The 25,028-nt window shown below is 55.3% G+C and overlaps 1 protein-coding gene across 13 annotated transcripts in view; it reads right to left on the reverse strand.

The window, feature by feature from the left end:
• Nucleotides 1-25,028, reverse strand: part of TNS1 (tensin 1) — a 203,458-nt gene that overhangs the window by 15,666 nt on the left and 162,764 nt on the right. For 11 of the 13 annotated variants that reach the window (XM_058664996.1, XM_058664987.1, XM_058664993.1 and 8 more), the window contains 6 exons: nucleotides 22,521-24,074; nucleotides 12,813-13,009; nucleotides 11,808-11,883; nucleotides 8,650-8,742; nucleotides 7,087-7,125; nucleotides 1,456-1,654 (listed from right to left, as the gene is read on the reverse strand). In XM_058664996.1, the coding sequence (XP_058520979.1) occupies nucleotides 1,456-1,654; nucleotides 7,087-7,125; nucleotides 8,650-8,742; nucleotides 11,808-11,883; nucleotides 12,813-13,009; nucleotides 22,521-24,074 (2,158 nt within the window). Of the gene's footprint in view, nucleotides 1-1,455; nucleotides 1,655-7,086; nucleotides 7,126-8,649; nucleotides 8,743-11,807; nucleotides 11,884-12,812; nucleotides 13,010-17,371; nucleotides 17,453-22,520; nucleotides 24,075-25,028 lie in introns of all 13 variants that reach the window. The other 2 variants (XM_058664999.1, XM_058664988.1) reach the window with 2 other exon arrangements.

Here is a 25,028-nt window from a genome sequence, read left to right on the forward strand (position 1 = left end):
GCCAGAGCCTGGAGCTGCAGCAGCAAGGAGTCTTGGAGCTGGTGGGCCCCGCATTTCCTGGGTGATATGAGATTTGGGGAGGGTTTGCTGTGGGCCAGGCAAGAGCCAAGGGCAGGGAGAAGATTGTGGGGTGAGCGGGGGCAGGCAGGACAGAGTCTCCCAGGTACCTAGGAGGAGCCAGAAGGGAGAGACACCACCTGATGGGGAATCGACCTGAGGACCAGGAGGGCCAGCGAGAATGTGGCAGACTGAGCAGGGACTGGGGTTAGGGCTACTGAAGTGGAGATCAGGAAGTTGCATCCCACGTTACAGATGCTGACTTCTGGAGCCTGCAAAGGGCCAACACTATGGCTAAGCAACGTGGATGAGAGCCAGGAAGACTGGGATGCCCAGAACCTCAGCAGCAGTGGTGGGGGCACGTCAGGGAGAGCTCATCCCCTGAAAACAGGGACCCTCTGCTAGCCAGATGCCCTGGGCAGTGAGGCCAGGAGAGGTACCAGGGGCTGGGCATGGGGCGGGGTGCATGCTTGGCTTAAGGGGCTGAGCCAAAGTAGGGTGGGCAGCAAACTCAGCCCACCAGGCCTGGCCTGTGGCTGCAAAGGTAAAGACCATAGGAGTGGTGAGCTTGCAGGCCCTGCCCCCACCATGTCTTCAGCTGGAGACCCCCACAGACAGACGTCAGTATCCATCCACCCAGACACATTCACTCAAAGGCCTCTTGCTCCCAGAACCCCACACCTGGCCCATGCACATCCTGCAGTCCTCCATCCTGGCCATGTTGTCCTTTGGGTGTGTTCCTCCTCCTCTACCCCACAGCTTCCTGCCTGTCCTCTGCCCCTGGCCAGAGTGAGTGGTCCCTGCTCTGAGCTCCATGCATGGTCCTTATTTTCCAGCTTTGGGCACAGCCATGCTCACCCTACAAAGGTCAGGCACTAGGACACAGACTAGGGGAGAGGATGAGTTTGCCGGGGTGGCAGGATGGAAGGAACTCTGCAAACCATATGCCTTAGGTATGGATCTGACTCCTGTAAACACTTAGCACCAGACCTGCCGCAAGCTTCCTTCACTTCTGTACACCATGTGCCTGCCTGGCTCAGAGACAGGAATAATGAGAACATAGACCGCCCAGGATCACTGGTGTCAGGCAAACTCACTGTATATTCACAGTGCTGCAAGCTTGGTACTGCTCTTTCTTTCCAGCACAGCTCTGGGCAGGTGGAACTGAGCACAACCTGGGCACCCCAGCTCACTCACCCTGGGGTTCCCCAAGATTCAGCACCCTCGGGGGGCAGTGCCTTCTCAGCATGCCTTGATGAGGGAGTCTGAGGGGCATACTTCAGTCGTGACTTCTGCCTATCCAAGCCCGAGGCGGATCCAAGAGCCCTCTCCCCAGGGAACTGCCCCAGATTCGGCCTCTCACCCCATCTGCTCCCCGACTCCTGACTCCCAGCTTACCTGTCAGCTGTGAGAATAGGGCTGCTGGTGGACAGAGGGCTGGGGGAGGCAAAGGAGCCACCCAGGGTCCCATTCCGCAGGGGCACATCAGGGCCGTAGGCCTGGGCAGCCGGGGTGCTGAAGCTTTTGGGCTCAGGGTCCTGGGCCCGGGGCCCAGCCACTGCTGTGCGTGCAACCGATTCCACGTAGCTACGGGGCTCTGCAGGAGGCAAGGAACAGACTCAGAACATAGCCCTGTGGGGGCATGACCCCCGCCACCCCTGTAGGGAACATGGAACCCAGAAACATCCCTGAAGGATGCAAGGGGCAGGTCCCAGGGGCCCCCTCCTCCATCCCCTACTTAATCCTGGGCTTACCCCACCCCATCCTTAGGCAAGCCAGTGCTCAGACCAGCAATTCAGAAATGAACCCCACTCTGCCTGTGGATGTGGTCACCAGAGACTCTTCCCTGCAGGAACTGGACTACAATCGGAGGCTGTTCTACACCCAGGCAGGGCTAGAAGTTCTGCGGCCCACCTCAGCCAGGGTGCATGCCAGCATACCAGCCTGCAGATGCAGGACTGGCTCTGGGTGGCCCAGAGAGCAACCAGAGCCTGTAGGGATCCCCAGAACCACTGAGCTGGCTCCTCCAGGTTCTTGGTAATGATACCAATAGCAAAGAATTGTGTGAGGAAAGCAAGATCTTGGGAGGACAAGCCTCCAGGCACTGGAGATCCGGCCCAGGATTCCCCTGCCCACGACACAGATAACCATCTTGTAAATCAGGGAGTCAATGGTTGAAACCATCTTGGAGAGCTAGATTCTGACTCTGGATGAGAAGGGGAGAGGGGTCACCGGTGGCACCTTCAGAGGGATGCTGACCCACAGAGAGCCACATGAGATGCCAGGCCAAAGTACATCCTCCCCGGCCTTGTCCAGGGTCGTTCTGTATGACAACTCCTCCTGACATGGCTTTATCAGGCCCCTGCAGCATCTGCAACTCCCTTCTCTCCCCCTAGAGACAGCCTGGAGGAGGGATCCTGGAGTGCCCACAGCATGCCTTGCCCACAGCAGAGCCCTCCAGGCTGACAGACGCATGGCCCTCCCCACACAGGGAGCACACAACAGGAGCCCCAAGTACACATTTGTTTTTGTTGTGTTAAAACCTCACAGATGACAGCCTGCAGGCCTGTGCTCACCTACCACTCACTGAGGCCCTGCTGGCCCATGGCTCCTTCCCACCCAGCTGCTGGAGGCCTACGTGTGCCTGCTAAGTCACCCAGATGCCCTGTGCCTGTGGCTCCAGATGGCCTTGGCCTTCAGCCACCAGTGGGGAAATGACCAACGACTGCATCCTTTCCCCAAGGTCACAGCTTTGGCCCGCGGCCCTCCTTGCTCTCCTATGCTTCCTTCAGCCCTGGGGTGGGCGGTTCCCTATTCTGCCTCCACCATCCCCCTCTTGGTCTACTAGGCCTGCACAAAGTCCACTCACCTCCCCTCAGTTGTCCCTCAGTGGATGAGCTACTGGTTCACCACCAGAACCCTTACATAGTTCTGTTGTAAATGGCCTGAGCTGCCAGCTGTGAACCTAATCATACGTTTGCACAGGAGGCCAGTGGGACAATGCAGTAGCCCTCCCTGTCCCCTTCTCAAGCACAGGGAGCCAGAAGAGTTCTCCCAAAGAACAAGGAGTCAGAACTCTAGGGACAGGACCACCCTCTGAGAGGGACAGCAGTGTCCCTTCCCACCAAGTATGATGGAAACAGCTTGTGTGTACAGGGCAGGGCATGGGGGCAACAGAGCCAAGGCAACTGGGAATCCAGCCCCCCGCCCCAGCCTACACCTCATCACTCACCTCCCTTTTCTCTTCCCAGTCCATGCCCTCCTGCAGGGAGCAGGTACCCCCTCCCTGCTCCTCCAGTCCCAAGTCATCAGGTAGAATCAAGTACAGCCCTTCCGGGCCATCTCCATTCTCAGGAGTCTGAGCAGCAGTGACCTTTGGTTGTTTGAAAACCAAGCCGTGGGGTTCATGCCAGTTCTCCCAACTTGTCAGATGCAGATCTCCACGTGAGTTGCTTTTGCTTTGTCCGTCTGTCCTGGGCGTTTTGCCACCCTGGGCACGTTCACACCCACAGGCTTGCCATTCTTTCCTTGACCAGAACCTTTCCGGGACTTGGTGTGCTTAACCATGAAACTGGAACAAGCATCCTCAGGTGCCTGGCTAGGATGCAGATGAGAGACCATAGTGGTCTCTGGCCCCTCCCTGCCAGGTGTGGTCCCAGGGTGCAGTGGGCAGCCCATGTCCCGAGCTGTGGCTGCTCTTGCCTCCACCTCTCTTCTTGCACCCTCCCTGCTATTGTTTCCCCTTGTCTCCTCCAGTCCTGGAGCAGCCGCACCCATGAGCAAGAGGTGCTAGGAAAGTCAGAGGTGGGGTCAGGCAGGGTGCTTCAGGTGCAATGTCCCAAGGACCCAGGAATGACTCGGTTCTGTATTCTCCTCCAGCCCAGGACAGCAATACTCTCCATCCACACTCCCTGACCATGTTCTCAGCCTCCTAGAAAAGGCTCTTGCCCCTGAGAGAAAGCAGCCCATCCTAAGGAAGAGGGAGGCATGTGGGAAGAAGAGAAAGGAAGAAGAGAAAGGAAGAAAGGCCCAGACGCTGGAGGGCAAAAGTTATCATTGCAAACCATCCAGATGGGGCTGGCACTGCTCCTCCAAACCTCCATGTACCCTGCTCCTGCTCTGGCTCAGCTCTTGCACCCTGTGGCCAGGCTGCCCTATTTGTCTCTCTACCTTCAGCGCTATGGCACCTAACAAATGCATTGCATCTGCTACAGTGCATGAAAGCCCAAAAGCCTCAGATACTCCTTACCGGAGGAACAGGAGGACTGCCAAGGGAACTGCTCTTACCCCAGTGTCTTCCTTTATGCCAATTCTGCCCACTCTTGCCTACCTGAGCATACAGAACCCACGCTGAATACTCCGTGCTGTGGAGAGATAAGCCTAACATGGGCTAACACCCTCACCATCACAGGTTTCTACTTCACCTTCATGGGGAAGGACCCTGTTCCATCATACCCAATCAAGCCAATGTGGAATGCCCCTGTGCCCAGTGCAGTCACATGGGAAGGGGCAGCCTGCATGTGCCCATTCTACACATGTGCTCGGTTGTATTCCCACCTGACTGTGGCTCTGTACAATTCACCAAATCTCCCTAGCCATCATCTCCTGGGTAGCAAAAATGGGTCTTTAGTACCAGTGTTGTGGCAAGTGGGTTAAGCCACAGCCTGCACTGGCAGAGTCCCAAAAAAGTACCAGTTGAATCCTGGCCACTCCGCTTTCAGTCCAGCTCCCTGCTGATGCACCAGAGAAAACAGCAGAAGATGGTCCAATTGCTTAGGCTCCTGCCACCCATATGGGAGTCCCAGATGGAATTTCAGATTCCTGGCCTCCTTATGGGCATCTGGGGAATGAACCAGCTGATAAAAGTTCCCTCTCTGTGTCTCTCCCTTTCTCTCTGTAACCCTTTTAAATAAAGAAAGAAATCTTTAAAAACATGAATAAATAAAAACAGGTTACTATCACCTTCCTTTTGCCATACCTATAATTACTAAATAAATCAAGACAGTGACCCCATGTAGTCTGGTCCCTCACTACAAACCATACACCCTCATATTCCATACTCTAGCCTCACTGGGTTTGCAATTCCTGGATAAGGCATGATGTTTTTACACTCCAGGGCCTTTACCTATGTTAGTCCATTCATGTGCAATGCTCTTCCATCTAAGTTTCACCAAGTGAGTGTCGATCCCACTTACCTCTTCTTTAACCTAAGTCACCTTCTTTGCTGTACCATGGTGTAAACTGCAGGACTTCCTTCCAAAGTACCTATCTCAGTCAATAGTTCTGAGTGGCCATTTAAAGCCCCTGCCCATATATACAATCCATAAGACATCTCGCTAAATCCAGGAGCCTGCCACAGTGCCTGGCACACACTGTCTGGCACACAGCAGGTGCACAGAACATTTAAGGAGTACACGTATCCATGAGTGAAAGAACAAAAGCATGCAAAGTAGTGAGCACAACTCCTCCAACTTAACAATCCTGTCCCTGGTCATTTTCCCTCAGAGGAAAAAGGAATGAATATTTTCCCAAATTTCCCATCAAAATATCAGCAAGAAAATCAAGCAACAGCCCCTGAAGGTCAGCAAAAAAATGTGCTCTTGTATGACCCGGAAGGCGGTGCATGACTCAGGAAATCTGGGACTGGCTGCCCACGACCGTGCTCCCTGCCCCACTCCAGCCTCGCTCCCCAGCCAGCAATTCCAACACCCACACTGGAATCCCAGAGCTGCATGGTGCCTGGAGGACAAAGAGAGCTGAGGCAACTGGCCTGGGAGACAAAGGGGTGTAGGGGTGGGGCCTCATGCCTCGTTCTATTGCCTCTTTACTGTGCCTGTGGGTGCATCACTTGCCCTAATCACACAGGAACCTGGGCTCCACATTGTTGCAAGGACGGGTACTGCTGGGTCTGTGCCTAAGAACTTTCTCCCTCGAGACCCTGTGGCTCTGGAGCACGTGGAGGCCCAGAGTCATCTGTAGGACTGGGCACATCAGCCTGTGGACTGCTCTGCCCCTTGCCCTACACAGCACCATTCTGGAGTGGAGAGCTGACTGCCGGTTACATGGTTGGTTTGCACCTGACACCCAGGATCAATGGCTCAGTTTCCTCGACTCACCCCTCCCAGCTTCTTTGCATGGGAGCCAGAGGTCGGCCTCCTGCCTGAGGAGAGCTGTGGTCAGCAGATACAAGTGTGCTATAGCCCAACAACGGTGAGCCTGTTCAGCCACCCAAGCAGCCTGATGGCACCCAGGCCTGGGTAAATCAAAGATGGACAAAACCTCCAGGATGCTCCAACCATTTCGCCTGGGTGATGATAGCAGATGTTGACACAAGCCATGCCCACATGAGGTGGAGGGGGGGGCAGAAATCAAGGTAGTAAATACACAGCCAATGGGGAAGGGACTACCTAAGTCAGGGCCCAAGTGGGAAGTCAGGGCACCTAGCCCATGAGAGCTAGAGGGGCCTCACACCCACCTGGTCCAACCCCTCCTAGTGGGAAAGGGGATGCCAGTGCTCAGCACCAACAGCCCAGAAGTGGGGCACAGGGACAATGTTCCCTCAGGGAATGTCAGCCACACTGCTGTGTGACACCCTACAGTGTACAGGGCAGTTCCGCCAACCCCCAACACACACCCACAACAAAGTGTCTGGTCCACACTGTCCCCCACATGCAGTGGTTGAGACCCCTTCACAGAGATGCATGACGGACATGAGCACAAGCCCCCAACCCCCGTCGCTCTGTGGATGGTCACACACCCAGCAGGGCTGGTGCAGGCTTCACTGGGACATGAAGCATCCCTTTTATCAACAAACTGGCACCAGCATCTGCAAGCTCCCCAAGCAGGACTCAGGTGGTGCCCACGACGATATCTCATGGCCAGGGCATGGGGACAGGAAGGCTCTGTGCCTGGTCACTTGAGACCTGGTCTGAAAGGAGAGCTTGCCCCGAGCCAGCCTTGCCTGGGATGTAGGGACAAAGCCATCGCTAGACCCAGGGGGCGGAGCGGCCGCCGCCAGCCTGCACTTACCTTCTGGAAGCTTGGCCACCACTTTTCCCTCATCTTCCTCTGAGGGAAGATGAAAAGGGAAGTGGGAGGAAGAAGAGGCAGGACAGAGGGGCAGATGATGGAGATGGGAGGCGAGGGCCAAAGGAGAAAGAGAGAGAGAGAGATTAACAGGGATTGCATCACAGGAAAGAGAATTAGCTGAGAAAGGGCTGAGTGGGAAGCTGGGCCAAGGCTTGGGAAGAGCTAAGGGGAGGGCTGACATCCCCAGATGAGATTCCAGGGCTGCAGGTGCAGGCGGACTGATGCTTGTGAGCCCAGCCTCAAGCAGGAGTGTGCTGGCTGGTGGGAGGCAGCCCCCAGCCCTTTCCCGACCACTCGCTGGTGACTCAGTGTCCCCAGCCATGCCAACCTCTCCTGAGCAAGAGGCTGTGCCCAGCATACACCTGCATGGTCACGTGCGCATGCAGTGCCCGCCTACCTGGTCTCAGCAGCCTCCTGGAGACTAAGGGGAAAAGGTAGAGGTGACCCCCAGAGTTGCAGCCCAGCCCCCAACCCAGAGTCCAGGGAGCAGTATGCTGGGCTCAATGGGCTCCAGATTGCCTCTTGGGGCTCAGGACTTCCTCTCTCCCTTGCTACACAGGCATAGAGGAAGCTGGGAGCTGGAGAGGGGAGGCTGAGAGGTGTGACTGTGGGCAGCTGTCCATGTGGAGGATGATCCTGTCCCAAAAGGCCCAAGGCTGTGGCCAGGATGGGCTGAGTCACTCTGGGAAGCAGGGCGCCCAACCTCAGGCCCCACATCCAGACAGAGTCCAATGCTGCCAGTATCAGCAAGAGGGGACAAGTAGGATCTGGGGCCTCTGGGACCTTCCACAGGCAGGAAGGCCCAGGGCTGAGCATCAGAGGGTCAGAGAGGTGGCAGGCCCTAGGAAGTCCTTGGAATGAGCATGGCTAGGCCTAGACTCCCAGGAATGCTCAGAGCAGAAACAGGTGGACTGCAAATGGAACCCTGGCACAGGACATGCTTCCCTGGCAGTGTGCCTGTGTGCCTGTGTGTGTTTGTGTGTGTGTGTGGCAATGTGCATATTTGTGTATGCATATGTGTATGTGGCTTGTGCACCTGAGTATATAGGTGTACATGTATGTGTGTACACATGTGTATGTGTGATACATGTGTGTCTGTGCATGTGTGAATAGGTATGTGACTGTGTGTGTGTGCACATACAAGTCTCTGAATACTGGGGGACAGGGGAGCCAGGCACTAGCACACAATGAGCAGGACAGTCAGTGTTCTCTCTAAGGATACCGAGTGCAGGCCCAATCTCTGAGTCATAGGAGCCCAGGAGGGGCACCAACTCCACAAGTCGACAGGCAGGACATCAGCAGAGGGAGCGGTCACCCTAAGTCCTATGCACAGAGCCCCATGCAGACCTGAGCTCAGGCAGGCACTGAGTCCACAGTCACCCCTTCTCCAGGAAGACACTGGGGACCCTCACATGCTGGGTGCTTTCCTGCGAGACCCTAAGATCCCACCCCTGCCTGCAGCCTCATTCCTCCCTGCCTCCTGGAGCCCCCCGAGTCACTCACCACCTGTGGGGTGCAGCAAGATGTCCGCAGGGTTGTGAGGCTTCAGGCCCAGAGCCGACAATGGGGTCTTCGCCAGACCTGGAGGGGAGCGTACTGCCCCAAGAAGAAGAGGGAAGATGCCGGCGTGAGATGCCAGTTGGCTGTAGGGGACCACACACAATGCCAGGAGGGATGAGCCCCAAAGTGCCTCTGTTTCGTGCATGTTGCAACGGTTGACAGGAAGCTGCCATCGCCTACCAAGGTCATCCACTCCATTTGCAGGCCCGGGGCCCCTCCCAGGCTGCCCATCTGGGTTACCAGGGTCACATAACACACAAGGTCAGAGAGGGCTGCCGGTCAGCTTTGGCTGCCAAGGACATGGTTCAATGCCCAGTCACGAGCTGCTCTGGTGGCAGCTGCCATGCCTCCTAACACACCTCGGTGGAGGAATGCAGACACAAGCCCTGTGCCTCCTATCAGGCCACCTGCTGCTTGCACAGCAACCTCAACTGCCCGGCACTGGCTCTTAGCCCCCTGTGAGCCATGCAGCAGCAGCATGGCTCTCTCAGACTCAAGGCATTTAGAATACCGTGGACACTCTTCACAGAAGGAACAACGTTGAGCTTCACCTGGAACCATAAAAGGCCACAAAGCAATTCCCAACCAAAGAAACAGAACTGGAGGCATCACAGTGTCTGACTTCACGCTATCATAACCAAAACAGTGTGGTGCCAGCATGAACGCAGACACATGGGTTAGTGGGAAAAAAAACTGAGAACCCAGAAATGAACCACACATTTGCAGCCAACTGATTTCTGGCATACATGCCAGGCCCACACAATTAATGGTGCTGGGAAATAGGCTTGCATTATGGCGTATCAGGTTAAGCTGCTACCTGTAACAAAGATATCCCACACAGGCACCATTTCCTCCTAGTTGCTCTGCTTCTGATGCAGTTCCTTGCTAATGTGCTTGGGGAGGCAACAGAAGATTACCCAAGTGCTGAAGTCCCTTCCACACATGTGAGAGACACAGATGAAGTTACAGGCCCCTAGGTTCAGCATGGTCCAGCCCAGCTGTTGTGACCATCTGGGGAGTGAATCAGTGGATGAAAGAGCTTTCTCTCTACCTTTCAAGTAAAAAATTCTTTTAAAAAAGTGATATCCATGTGCAGAAGAATGAAGCTAAACTCTTGTTCCTACCAATTTTACCCTCTACACACAGAGAAGCTTCCATTTCTACCACCACCACACTGCCTACTTCCTATCATAATATCTTGCTCACAGTATTTGTCAAATGGCTGGACAGTTGGACATTGCTAATTAGGAGGGAATGAGCCCAGCCTAGAGACTGCTACCCATAGCATGACCACTACACAGCTCCAGCCCCTGAGTCTGCATGTACATGACTGACAGGTACAGCAGAGGGACAGGCGGGAAGACAAAGAAGCAGCCAGGATGAGTGGTCGTGGAAGCTTCTTTCAGTTTCCCCTGTCCAGTTCCAGGCAATGTGGCCCTTCTGCTAGACAGATGAGGGGGTGGCACTAAGGTTGGGCAGCCTGCTGCTTGCTCGGGGATTCCTTGCATTTTCCCCACCTTCTATCCTTGACCCCCCGCCTTGTGTACTGATGAAATCTCAACTTCTCCTTCTCTCCAAGGCTAGAGGTGGGGGTGGGGAGAGAAGGCAGCAGAACTCAGCTCCAGCACGGATTGGATATCTTCCATCCCAGAGAGGACGCTGTCCAACCCTTGGCCACCAGGACCCAACGGTGAACGGGAGCAGGTGTGAAGGTCAAGGCTGAGAGTCTGCTGAGCCATCAAAGGCCACAGACTGGCTATCAAGTGGATTCCTTGTACCACCCAATAGAGCAGCTGTGAGCCACCCATGGGCACTGAGTGTCTGCAGTGTGGCAGCCTGAACTGATGTGCCCAAAATACATACCAGATGCCATGCAGGGGGGAAAAGGGACACAGAATACATCATCGTCATAGTAATTATATGTGGAGAGAATTTTTTACATAAGTCAAATATATTACTAAAAGAAATTGCTATCAGTCCCTTCTCAGATTAAAAAAAAAAAGGTTGTACAAGATCTTTATATTGATTTACCTAATCAAATGGGAATGCTTCCCATCTAAAAAATATTACTGAAATGAAGGCCACTCGTTTCCTGTTGGGCTTTCTCACACAGCTACTAGAGACATTTAAATGACAAACTTGTCCCTGTCGCTTTTCCCCTGGGCAGTGCTGCCCTAGGGCAAGCCATGGTTTCCAGGGTCCTTCATTAATCACAACTACAGCCTCCCATATGCCCAACATGGCTGCCAACACAAGCCCTGCTGGCAAAAGGCCCAGGAGTTATTACTGCATTTTCTCCCCTGTGCACAGCCTGCTTTGTCCTTGCTCACCTCCTCTCTCACTGGGCCAGATGGACAATTCATGCCCGGCCCAACCAACCTCATCACACACCATGTCCTGTGTCCCTGCTTCCTCTGTTACCACAGGCCTCTCCTGGGGCCCCTGTGTGCCTCCCAGCTGGTCAAGCTCCATCACTGCATCCCACATAACTACCTCCTCCACCATCTCCCTCCTGGCTTTCCTGCTTCTGCTCTGGGCACACCTGGGGCTTCTTGTTGAGTTAGACCTGCATTTACCCTGTGGGGATTAGTCTCTCAGGTAAGTATGTAGGGGTGCTGCAGATTCAATGACCCGCCTGGGAGGTCCGTAATGGATGAGAAGCGTGTTCTGCCAGCCTGAGGGTCCTGAACCTTTCTTTTCTTGGTGGAAACTCACTAGAACACAGACAGAAAAGGGGTGCAGATCAAAGTCAAGGTTGAGCCATGAAGAATCACTTTTGAGTCATGGGCACCTTAAGTCAGAACAAGTGGGAAAACTCCGTGAGTCCCTCATCAGCAGGCCTGCATCCTAAGGCCAGGGCTGCCACCCACAGTGGTGTGAGCCTGGTCCAGGGGCAGACAATGAGCACCGTGGTAGAAGTTGGGAGGAGGAGGGCATTAATTGACTCATGGAGGGGAGAAGCCTCCCACCTTCACCAACACATGCTTCCCAACCCATCCCCAAATCTGGGGCACTCACACAGGTCAGGATAGAGACGAGGGGTGGGAAAGGGTGAGAGGTGGGAGAGGGTGGGAGATGCCAAGCTGAGTAGGTGCTCTTACCCCCACTGGGTGGTGTGCTGGTTGGGGAGGATCCCTCTAGCTCCTCGAAGGCCTCTTTGTAGCTGTGCAGGTGGGGCTGCAGGAAAACAGGGGGAGTAGGGGAAAGCCTGAGGAGGAGGGGTTTGCGCTTCCCATGCCCAGGGCCTGGAGATTGTGTCAACATCCCCAGCCCAACCACCCAGTGCTGCTCACACAGTGCACATAGCATAGGAACAACTCTTAGTAGCTGAGAGAATAAGGAGTGGCTACTAACAAGACCATGGTCAAGTCCAGGCAGAACTCAAGAGCACCTGCCTTGGAAATATTTCAGAAGGGAGCCAAACAGAAAAGGCCAGGGTGGGGCGGGTGTGCGGACTTAGGTCCTGCCAGAACACAGAAGAAAAGCTGGCCAGGACTATGAACATCTAAACTACCCTTGAGCCTGGGGTTTATAGATAGTACAGTATCTCCTTCCACGTAGTCCCTGGGCTACGTGCATCCAAAGAGGGAAGATTCTTGGATACCTCCTAAATCTCCAACACTGAAGGTAGATGTGGGAACCTACAGCTTCAACCAACTTCCTGATGCCCATCATGCAACCCAAAGGTTGGGATCCTCTGCCTGCAACTACTGAAATGTCCAAGACAGGCCAATGCTCTGGCAGGAAAAGTCAAACTCCCAAGAAAACCCTTTTGTCTGGAAAGGGCTCAAAACCATCAGTCTGTAAGATCCAGTTTGGGGTTCAGACATGGTGCCCAGGTAGGTCATTCCCAAGATGGTTAACACCCTACTAAAGGACTATCCTTAGGAATCAAGAAGGGAAATTCAATCTCAATATTAACGTACAAAACAGGGCACAAAAGCTATTTAAGGAAGAGAAGAGGTCCAGATTCCACACTGGGTGAGGCTGGAGGAAAAACTGCACTAACAGTGCCAAGGTGAATGTCAAGCGCCCAGGAAGAAAAGGTAGACTTCACCACTCCAACCTAGAACCCCAGGGCTCCAGGTAACATCTCTGGGACTCACCTCCTTGGGCCTCCCTCCAGGATTAAGGGCGATAGTAAGAGCCAGCTCAGGGGAGACACACTGGACGGGGGAGCGAACCCCAGGGCTCCGGGGTGACGTGGCTTCCGGAGACTGGTTCTCGTATTGTCCATCGCTGGCTGCCCGCCTCCGGAGTGGAGCAGCAGGCTCAGTAGGCTGCTTCTCCCGAGCCTGCACCCCTAGGGGGAATGGCAGGACACAGGGGGCCATGAGCAGGTCGTGCAGGGGACCAGCAGCTTGCTCCCCCACCCCCACCCCCACCCCAAGAGAGAGCAGCAGCTCTCTTGGGTGTGAGGCTGTGTCCCTTCAGCACCTCCCCCCCCCCCCCCGGGTCTGGGTCCAACTCCTCTCCAGGCTCCAGGCTTTCTCTCTCTCTCTCTCTCTCTCTCTCTCTATTTCTCTTCGGGGGTGGGGGTGGGAGATGTGCTCAGACTGGGCAAGAATCTCTACTGCACACAGGGCTGGGACTCAGAGCACAAAGGCCTGATACAAGAAACAGATGTCAACTCCTTCCAACGCTGGGAGGCAGAAGGCTGAGGCTTCCAGACAAGGGAGGGAAGGTGGAGGGAAGTCAGCAGCTTCTCCAAGGCAACTGCATCAACCAACAGCAACACCAAGCCCCGGGGAAGAACTTTTGGAAAGAGCTGAGTTGCATCATCTCACAAATGGTGCATCCAAGGGAAAACAAAGAAAAGCCTTGGGCTGGGCTGGGCTGGGCTGGTTGTGGGGCCCTTGGGGTGCTGCTGGATTCTCTGGGCTTCCCTAGCCTTCCTTTCCCCAGGGCACACCTCTGAGCCCCCTTACCAGCCTGCCTGACCTGGGGCAAAGACCCCAAAGACAGCCCAGGATCCTGTCCTGCCCCTATGGTCCAGGGATCCTTCTGCTTTTCTGCACTTGCCCTCCCACCCACAGGCCTGGGGTGCGACACTCACCCAGCTTCCTGCCCACTCCCTCGCCCCACAGCTGGGCTAAGGCCCAGAATCCATTGCCTCATTGAGCTGCCTTTCAGGATCCCAGAGACAGCATTTCCTGGGTCCCTGGAGTCAAGACCCAGCCAAAAGGCTGGGCTCCCAGTCCTGGCAATCTTTCGACAGGGAGCAGAAGATTTTCAACTCTCTTGCCTTTGCTGCCATTAAGGACTTTTCAAGGGTCTCAGGCCACAAGGGGCGATGCCCCTGAATATGTATCCCAAGACATAGCCCCATGGCCCATGCGGCAACCTATACCTGCGCAGACACGCATACACACACACACGCACACACACACACACTCACTCACTCAACTCCCAGCCACTTGCCAACAGCCAATTTACCCACAGCTACTCATTCTCTACCATTCACAGTGGGCTCTGTGGGCCTGCAGGCAGCACCCGCACTCCCAGCATGGCACATGAGGCTGCTGCTAACAGTGCCTATCACAAAAAGCTCTGTGCTTGTCACATACAGCAGGGCTGCTGGTAACCCAGTCTAGGGGTGTACACACATGCAATCCATCTGACACACAGGGAGGGCACCAAGCAGGACACAGAACTGCACAGCCAAAAGAGCCCTGGGGCTGGGCCCAGACCTTATTCTGCTGCTCATAGACTGTTTTGCTTCCAGTTCCTAACCTCTTAGAACCCTGCTTGCCACCATAGGGGTTATACCAGTCTCCCTCAGAGGGAGGGAGGACGTAGCTTTAAAAAAGCAGAGCGATTCCCTGGAACCCCACAGCTGCTCCTGGCTACCAGGCCTCAGAGAAGCCTTCCCACTTCCCCCCACCCCCATTCCACCCCATTTCTGGGCCTCCAGGGCAGCTTGGACTAGAGCTGCTGTGGTTTCAGTCCTTGCAAAAACTCTACAGAGAAATGGACTGAGCCATTGATTTTCCAAGAATGTTGTGCCCAAGGAGGTTGTTGAGGTCTGGAAGCGAGTCCAAGCCCAAGGTTAAAAGAAATGCAGGAGAGCACGTCTCATTCCAGGCCCACCCAGCCCCAGCAGCTCCTTGCTGGCAGCTCCTGCTGCCTTTTCAAGGGATGGCACCCTTGCCTTCTGAGACTCTGCTGTCAGCTCTAGAAGCTTGCGTTTGCGTCCACTGGAGTTATGGGTCTCTTCCGGGAGGAACAGGACACATCCCATGACATGTCCAGCCTTCATGTCCAGGGCACCAAAGAAATCAGGGCTACCCACAGGCAAGGCTTGTCCAAGGCCAGGCCCCCAGCAATCACCTGCTTGGCAGTGGCCCACACCTTCTCAACTCCTCCTCCTTGGCATACAGGTGCCCTGTGGTGGGCTGACCAAAGGCAGGGAATTGGTCCGTCACCTACACAGAGCTGACAGGAGCTGCAGGGCATAGCCTGCCTCTGCCCAAGAGGAAGACCCCACATTCTACTCCCACAGCCACTCTCCTAGGAGTGCCGCATGGCACCAACGGCCAGGCAGGGCCACTCACATTCTTCTAACACAAGTGTCCCAGTGTTGTCGCCCTTGGCAGGCCCAGCGGCCCCCAAGTGCCTGGACAACCATGTTCCCGCTCTCTCTTTTCACAGGCAGGAAGACTGGGCAGAGTGGAGGGCATAGAAGAGAACCCCCATTGTTCCCCAGCCAAGTGGGGCCGTCTGGATACAAGCGGCCAGCCAGTGCCAGACAGAGAGCAGCCTCTCTTCAGTCCCAGATGCCAGCCACGATAGAAGCAGGCCTGCCCTCCCCACCCCCACCCAAAGACTTCGCCTGCTCTCCTACACAGGCAGTGTCTCCTACACAGGCAGACAGGTACACACACACACACACAGGTGCACACCCTGGATACCACAGCAATTGCAGCAGGATCTTGGGATAGATAATGGGGTATTTAGTAGGACTATTGGCTTGTTCTAAGAACATGGACAGTGAACCCCTCCCTTCCCCAGCAAGACACCATGTGACCAGAGGAAGCAAATAGACACAGGAAGTGGGCAAGGGGGGCTCTGAGCTGCTCTCCCAGTCAGGCAGAGTGAGGAGACCCAGGAGCAGATTGTCACAGCAAGAAAGAGGACTTTTAGTGCACACACATGTACCATGCACACCCGCACACCTGCAATTCTGATAACTTGTCGCCCTAAGGCAGAAACACACACACTTTGGCAGAATACTGCCACCCCCACCCCCAGGTCACAAAGACGAAGGGCCTGGGGTCACAGGCCCCAACACCCCCCGACACCCCCAGGCTCGCCACCTTCACCCCCCACAGACCCAGCTCTTCTTTCCAGTCTTCCGATTTCCAGAAGACTGGCTTCCTCAGCTCCAGGTGGCAGGGCTGGGTGTCCAACTGCACGCCTGGGGCTCCGGCAACGAGGGCATCCGGGTGGAAGGCCACCTGCTGGGCCAGGGCACCAGAAAGCCACAAGGCGGCAACCACACTAGCAGCCCTAGGGCAAGCCATGCCAGCTCCCTCAGGGCAGGCCCACTACCCCAGAACCTGCCCAAACCCTCTCCCCCCCACCGCCCCAGGGCTTGCTGGACACTGCACTCCCCACCACTGGGCCGAGAAAAAGGGCATGGAGAAGAGAGGAGAAGAAAGGGACAGCCTGCTAGAGCCATCTCTCCATCACCCATGGACCAGGAGAAGACGGTCCCAGGGGACTATGGCTGCACAGGAGTCAGAGTTTATGCCACCCATGAGCCTTTTCCCAGGCTGCTCACAGCACACCTGGGGCATCTTCACCCTGACCCTAGTCTCCAAGCTCAGAAAAGCTGTGGGGAAAGGATAAGATGATTTCCTCACCGGGGCTACAAGTTCATGGGCTCGCATGTCCAAGCAGCTAGAGGTAGATGGCAGTGGACAGCACCATCCTTGGCTAAAGTACATGACTCTAGTTGCAGGGACCTGAAAGTCTGGGGAAGGTCAAACCACTGAGAAATATACCAGGCAGGCCTGGATCCTGTTGCTTCCCAAATTGGGAAATCGGGCTCCGAGCAGTTAAGGTCACAGGCAATGCCAGAACCAAAACCAGAGCTTCCAACTCTTGGTCATGGGTCCTTGGATGAGAACAGGGTAGGAGTAGAGGTGGTACTCTGTTCCTAGGATGTACCAGGAATAGTATGCTCAGGAATAGATGCAGTAGCAGGTGCATGGGCACCACTGCTTGTCCTGAGACCTGGCTCTGCAGGTGGCCCAAAGGCCAGAGACCCTCACGGCAAAGGCCTGCCTCTCCATGGGAGACCCTAAAAGTCTGTCTAGTTGTACTAGACCCTATTCCTAGCAGGCAAGGCCAAGGCTAAAAGCATCAGGCCCAAACCCATGCAGAGGGGGATACTGGTTCATGCAGAAAGGAGAGGATGAGGGCTGGGAGGGAGGCTGCAGGTGAGAGCGAGAAAGAAGAGGGCAGTGAGAGAAGGGAAGGGAAGAATAGGAAGGATATAGAAAGAACCTCAGGAGAGGGAGAAGAGGGGAGAGGAGGAAAGGGTGAAGAAGGAAAGCAATGGGATGGGAGGAACAGCACATGCAGGTGAGACAAAGAGAGAAACTGGGAGCAAAAAAGACCCAAGGAAGTACAGAGGGAGACACGGGAGGAAAGAACCAACCAGAAATGGAGGCAGATCGGAGCCGGTGGAGAGGAGGGGACCAGGAGCTCTGCCCCATGCCCTGCAGCCTGGCATTGTATGCTGCCCGCCCACCCCAGGGGAGCCAGCAGGGGAGGGAAGGCAGGCAGAGGGGGCGGCACCAGACAAGGAAGGCACCCCACCAATGGCACAGGGGACGGGTAGACACAGAGCACATGGGGGATGCACGGAACGAGGCATTCAACAGGACGAAACAAAACACAGATAAAGAAAAAAAATCACCATTAGTTGGTGTTCTGAATCTGGGATCTGGCCACACACAGGAGAGAGAAGACGGGGAGGGTCTCCAAATAGAAGAGAGGGTGGTTCAAGGGTCTCACTTCCCAAATGGCAGGGAACCCCTTGCTGGCAGGCAGGGGGTCCACATACCCTCCTTCTAATCACCAACAGGAGAGGCATTGATCCTCTTTGCCCTGGGCCTTGGCAATGGGCAGATTCCACCAGGCTGAGCCTGAGAGTCCCATCCCCTAACCCACAGCTCTAAGGCATTGGCTCTTTGGTCAGAGCCCCTCAAGTCTGTTTTGCCAGGGCAGCTCCTGTGGCTGCTAGGCACCTCCAACAAAGTCTTCCAAAGCTGTTTGGATGCACATGAAGGACATGCTATGCCCTCACTGATATTCTCCCCACCTTCACACCCCGGGGCCCACACACGTGACCATGGCCAACACTGGCTCCATCCCGGCTCTTCATTCATACTCCAGATTAGATTCACTGGAAAGTCCCAGGACTTAGTTACTAGATGCCCTCTCTACGTGTACCCTCTGGCTGATGTCACCCAGCGCCATGCTCTATGTGGTTTCCACAGGCTGACAAACTCCAACACCTTGGACCTCCAGCCTCTCCCTTCTCCTTACCCACCTCCTCACCCCTGGCACATATCCAGATATTTCAGATGCTTAGTAGCCAGACCAAACTTCGCATGTCCAAAATCAGTCTGGTGTCCCCTCAAAGCCTCCTCTTCATCTCAAAAAGAGTGATGCCATCGTGGAATGGTTTAATCCTAAATCCTGCCAGTCATCTTCTCTCCTCTCCCTTTCCATGTCCCACCTGTCAATCTGGTTGGCCCCACCTCCAAATTATATCCTCACTCTCAGCACTCCTCCCATCTCCAGGGCTACTGCCCTGGCCACCAGGAATAGCCTCCTAACTCCCTGGTCTCGTTCCATTCTTGCCACTCTGATCCTTCCAGAACAAGTCAGATGATGTCATTCTGCAGCCTAAATCTTTCTGAAGGCTGCTCACACCATACAAACCAACGCCAATGTTCTTAGGCCCACTGCAAGCCAACTCCCATCTCTGCTACTTCGGAGACTCCATGTCCCACTGCCCTCTACTTCATCACTCTGGTCTGGCCATGGCACACACACTTCTGCCCCGGGGCTTTGGCTCTGACTGCTCCTCAGGATGCAAATCCCCACCACTCAGTGATGCCTTCCCCGATCATCCCATCTACAGCAGAATCCCCTTCCTCTCCAATCCCCTGGCGCTTCATGTTTTTCTCCATAGCTCTCATCACCCATACACACATGCTTGCCTGTTCATGTCTGTCTCTGCCATAAAATCAGGGTTTTCACCTGTTTTGTTTACCACCATTTTTCCAGAGCGCACACTAGCAAGTAGCATGGATTGAAGTGCATGCTGAATGATCGATCGACTTGGCCTTGAACTCTTCCCCTGTTTCTATAATGGAACATAAAAGCAGACCTTCGATTCAAGCTCCCAAAAGCTTGACACTGGTATCCAGGCTCACCTCCTGAACAAACAGGAATTATCTGCCTGTGTTCTCCAACCTCGCTAGAGACCTCCTCCAATCGATTTTTTTTCTATTTTCCCTTCCTCGTCCCACATAGGACCACTCCCTCTCCCCTGGCACCTAGTCATTTTCCCAACTCTGAAAATATAAGAAAAGTTGCGAACCTCCTCTGGCCCCCTTTAGCTCCCAGTTTCTTTATCACAGAACCACTCATGAATGCTGGCCTGCTCTTCACTTCTCCTCACCCACCCTCCACCCGGTCCCGTCTGCTTTGTGTCAATAGCACTAGAATGAAAGGCATTGAACAAGTGCCTTTGAAGATTGCAGGGCCAGCTCGCTGGCCAGCCTAGTGACCCTCTCGGTCCCTACCTCTTGCTCTCACTACATGGCCATTGCTCATCTCCCAGGACCCTGGTCTGTGTATGCCAGCTTCTGTGTAAGTCACCACCCCAACACTCACTCTCAGGCCCCTGGACAGCCTCCACTTCCCTCCAGGGTCAATCTGTCCTGCATTCTCATCTTTCCCATGCCATCTGATGTAGAGACCTCATTCAGGCCCAGAGCTCTAACCTTCATCTGTCTTTCTCTGCCACAAATGACTCCAAAGCCCAGAGCATGGCCTGTTCTTGCCAAGCTCCAGGTCCAGGTGTTCACCTGCCTTCCATGCCTCTCCACCTGGAACTCCACTGTCACAGCAAACACAGCTTATCTGCTCCTGGGCTGCAACTACCACCCCTGTGACCCTCCTTCCGAGCTCGGCTTGCTGCCAGAACCACTGCTTTGCTTCTCCCCAGGGAGCTCCAGGGCAAGTTCAAGGTTTCCCTCTCCCCCATTCACCACAGCCCACCAGTTTGTCAGTACACTCGTTCCACTCCCTTCTCTTTCACTGCCACAGGCAGCATCTGAATTTGGTCTCCATCAGCAAGGCTGCCTAGCAAGCTCCTAGCTAGCATGTCCCAGTCCAGCGTCTCTCCGATTCGGCAACCTTCCAGCTCAGACCCACCTGATCTCTCTCCTTCCTAGATAACAGCTCTAAGCAGGGCACATTCTCCAGGCTGAGCCACACTGCTGCCAGGCGAGCCGTAGGCTCCCTCCTTTGGTATTTAATACCCGGCAGACACAGACCCCAGGCTGTCTAATCCACTCACTGTTCTTCACCCACCCACCAGCCAAGGCAGTGCTTAAAACCACACTCCAGCCTCCTCAGTCTCCTTAACCAATGGTAACCAATCCACTTCTCACCTACACAGCTCCCTCCACACCTCTCTGATTACAAACGACTTCACTGTCAAGTTCCTGCTCCTTTCTCCTACTAAATTCTAGACTCTTTAAGCATAAGACCCATATCTGATTTCCACCGTGCACTGAAATCTCCACTCTAAAGATATCTGAGATGCACCCAGTCACAGGATCAGAAACATGAGCTCACTCAACTCTGACTCTCATTTCCTTTTCTTGTCTTATGGCATTGGCCAGGACGACCAACACAAGGTCGTGTGACATGGTTTCCTTAGTTTCATTTTTATTCTTATATCATATGACTCCCTTGTTCAGTTCCTGTCTGTGCCTGGAATGCTGCTAACATTTCACAAGAGCATGTGCTATATCTGCTGTAGGCTTCTGGTATCTTCCCTACAGAGTTAAGAAAACTGCCCATACCTACTCTGCAATTTAAGTCAAAATCAGACATGAAGGATGGCTGGGACAAAGAGACCTGAACCAGAAACAGAACACTGAGAGTCCAAGACTTGCCAAGGAGGAAAAGGCATGCTTGAGGGAGTAAGGACAGGGGACACCAGGTCAATCGCTCCATCAAGAGATCCCCCAGAGTCGCACGTCTCCAAGTGGAGCTGCGAGTCTGCCTCCCCAGCTGCCAGGCTGGGGTCTGCTTGTTGCTCCTGCCCACGTTTACACCAGCCCTGCAGCTGTCCTGAGGGCTGCTGCACAGACAGGATTTACTAACACTGGAGAGTCTGTTCACAATGCAGTGCAGACCTCAATGGCCACCTCACAGCCGTGGCAACCAAATCCTCCTGCTCTCACCCCTTCTGCTAACAGGGAGAGGGAATGACAAACACTCCGCCAGTGCCATCCTCTCCTCCCGGGCAGACAGAATCTGGATGGTCATGGCCAAGACCTCAGCAGGAGAAGGCCGAGGGACAATCATGACCAGGTAGGCAGCCTCCAGGGCCATGGGCTCATGGCTTCCTCCTCCTAAGCTGGCTCCAGGAAGCAAATAACAGGGGTCCTGTGGCAGAAGGAAATCCCTTCTGTTCCCCCAACCTCACAACAGTCTATATAGCATTACCACCTTTGGTTCTCTATCTCCATGCAGTAAGATACTTGGAGAAAAATGAGGTGCTGGGGGATTGAGAGGCCTTAGCCCCTTCCCATGGACAAGACTAAGTGGAAAACAGGCTCTGCTGGTGCTCTCCTGTCCCCAGGCTGCTTTCACCCCCATCCATGGCCAACACTAAGGGAAGTGACTTGGCCTTGAAGCCAATTTCCACGGTGTGACTACTCCTAATCGGGCCATTTCCAAGCCATCAGTGGTGGAACTGCCCCCAGGGCCCTGCTCTGGGGCCCGGGAGGAGGGTATCCCTGACCCACGCCCAGCTGGCCAGCCCCAAGCTGCTGCCATAAACCCACTTCGTGCCTCCTTGCCTCCGTGCCTCTCTGCAGCTGGCACAGTGACTCAGCTTCTCCTAAATCCAGGGAAAGGGTGGAGGGCACAGCCAACTGCCCAGGCACCTGCTCTTGGCAAAGGGGCTAGGCACAAGGCTGTGCTGGCTGCACAGTCCCTGGTGCCCCGCCCCTGTCCCAGCTGCATCTCCACCACGGACTCTAACATGCAGCTTCGCACACCTGGCTTGGCTGATACCCCAGGCTTCCTCCCTCCAGCCTCCTCTACGCTTGCCCTAAGGATGTCAAGTCTAAGGGCAGACGACACACTAGCCAGTTGCAGAGTGCCTTCTACGTGGAAAAACAACTCCAGTCTCAAAAGTCACCACCTCCAGCAAGCCTACCCTGGTGGCCCTGGGTGGTACGCTACGCTTTCCCTGAGTCCTGGGGACCTGCCATAGCTTGCTAGCTATGGACTTACCCCTCACAAGGCAGTACATTCCCTGAGGGCAGAGAAGGAGAAGTGCTGGTCTTTGATCTCAGTGCCCAGAAGCTTGGTGTCTGGCAGACATTGAAGGCAGGAGCAGGTGGCCAGGGTGCAGTTTTCAGAGGGACCCTTGCCCATGCCAAGACTGCCTACTGAGGGGTCCCTGTTGTGTGCAAGGTCTTGGGGACAGGAGAGGAAGGGGCTGGGAGAGGCTGCTTGGGGTACCTGCTGGTCGCTAAGATTCTTACCTGCCACCCGGTGGGCCACCAGCCCTTCCAGGTTCAGTGGCTCTTCCTCCGGAGTTCGAGAGGGATCTGCATGGGCTTCCTTTGGTGGGAGCTGAAGCTGACCTGCGAGGCCAGGAAGAGAGGCTGGGGGCTGCTGAGGCCCCGGAAGGCCACTGGCATTTGGAAGGAAGGCAGACGAGGAGGAAGAGGCTGGATTCTTGAGCCGGAAGCCCTGGCTGGGTCCAGCAGTGTATGGCTGGTAATCATAAGGCGAGTGAGATCTGCACAGGGTCACGGGTTCCAGAGAGGCCTGGGGGACCAGCTCAGGGCTTCCTAGAGAATGCCCACTGGGGATGTAACCGGATCTAGACTGGGTGAGTGGGTGGGACTGGCGGGAGGAGCCGGACAGCGGCTGGGAGAGGGGGGAAGCCCCCGGCCACGCCCCAGGGACACTCTGTGACTTGTGCAGGGGGGCAGCAGCTGAAGCTGGCTCCAGGTCCAGCATTAGCATGTTGAGTGCCTCTATGGACTGCTCAATCTCCCGTTGTGAGGCTGCCCTTGGGAATTCAGGCAGGCCAGGGCTGGGGGTGTCAGCAGGTGGCTGGGGGCTGGGCCTGCCTGCCATCAAGCTCTCCTGCTGGCGAGCTGGTGGGCGAGGCTGCTGCTGCTGCTGCCAGGAGTTCAGCCCCCGCTGCACAGCTTCCCGGCTGCTGCCCCCACGGGCTGGAGCTGGGGGCAGTTGGGGTTCGGTTTCTGGAAAGGACTGAGAGCGGAATATACCGCTGGGGTCATGGCCATAGTGGGAGGTGGTCACTGGCTGCGACCAGGCTGGGTGGGGGCCCTCCCGCTGGTAGCCAGCAAGCCCCTCCTGGGAGTAGGAGGGCCGCACGGGAACAGCATGGCCAGCATGGGCAGGTGCTGCCCGACTGGCAGCCTCATAGGGGTAGCCCCCGCCATTGACCACGGGTTCCCCAGGGTAAGGCTTGTCCAGGCCGTTGGTCAGGGGTGTCAGGGCCTCAGGGTAGCCCCCTTCACTGGTGTTGGTAATGCCATCCAAGGAGGAGAGTGTGCCCATGCTGCCCACACTGTGCCCATCCTGGTTGGGCAGTTCATCATCCAGGATATCTGTCTCCCTCTCAGAGGTCAAGGCCCCACCATTGACATGGACCTGGGCAGGGACAATGTGTCGGCTGGAGGAGGAGGTGGAGGGCTCAGTGGAGCCCCCCGCTGGGCGGGACCTCAGGTGCTGGATGTGGTACATGACACCTTGCTTCTCGCGTTCCAAGCCAAAGCCACTGAGCAGGCGGTCGAGTTCTCGCTTCTCTTCAGGACTCAGGGCCGCAGGGGCGCCAGGGACCCCGGGAGCAGCCTCATCAGTCTTGTCGGTCTTGGTGGAGGCTGTGGAGTTGCCCGAGTCACTGCTCACAGACAGTGTGTGCTCCACGTGGTTGGGGGTGGCAGAGAGGACAGGATGTGTGGTGTGGGCGGCCCCGCTGTTGCCCTGCAGGGAGTCCTTCTTCTTGACCTTGGCGTATAGGCTCCCGTCCAGCGGCCCCTGCGTGTGTCCCACCACCTCTGCAAGGAGACAGTGAAGGGGACATGACAGACAGATGTCAGTGTAGAATAGGGGAAGGTGCTACAAGCTCTTACTCCTCACCTCCAAAAACCCCTTTTCCAGGGCCCTAAGCAGGGATGGAGCAGAATGACCAAAGGGTCCCTCCCCAAGCCCTGGAACAGAGCCCTGCCCAACACCCAGCTTCAGGGTCATGAGAGCAGACAGAACATTCCAAGGACACACTAGCCCCACTTCCAAGACCAGCTATGTGGCTAGCTTCCAGGCCAGAGGAAGCCTCAGTTTCCTCTTCCATAGAATGGGGCTAAACATATAATGAGGCCAAGCCACCGGAAAGCACCAATATCCCTGGAACACATGCCTCAGGTTGAAATGAGCTCATAAATACTGTCATGTGCTCAGTGACCAGTGTTTCAGTGAACGGTCAACACTCAGGAGCCATGACCCTGACCTTTGTATCTTTCATTCCCAAAGGACGGTGTCTGTGATATGACTGAGCCCCTGTTCTCCCTCTCACCCAGGTTCAAGGCCCATGAGTTGGGCGTGCCTTGCAAGTACGTGGAAGTGTCAGTGTGGATACCCCATGGCCCACTGAGCTCAACCTTTACACTGGGAAACAAGGGAAAAGGACAGGAGGGCACAGGGGTACAGGGAGGGATTCCCCAAGGGCCAAGGTGAGAGGGGGAGTAAAGAGACTTGAATCAGATCTAGGACTCTAAAGACAAACTTGTCTTTTGGGGCTCTAGCTGATTCTGTCTTTGGTTGAACACAAAGAATTTTCTAGAACCATCCAAACAATGCCTTTCATCCCACCCACCACCACATAGCCAAAGGGCTCTCTTAGCTCCTCCCCCTAGCACTGGCCATTCCTCTGGACCCCTACTTGCCCTCACAGTGAAGGGACAGCATCAGGTCTGCAAGGATGAGCATCCAGGTCCCCTGGGAGATCCCTAGCA

Source organism: Ochotona princeps, chromosome 5 (genome assembly GCF_030435755.1).
Source record: "Ochotona princeps isolate mOchPri1 chromosome 5, mOchPri1.hap1, whole genome shotgun sequence".
In the NCBI taxonomy this organism is placed as follows: domain Eukaryota; kingdom Metazoa; phylum Chordata; class Mammalia; order Lagomorpha; family Ochotonidae; genus Ochotona; species Ochotona princeps.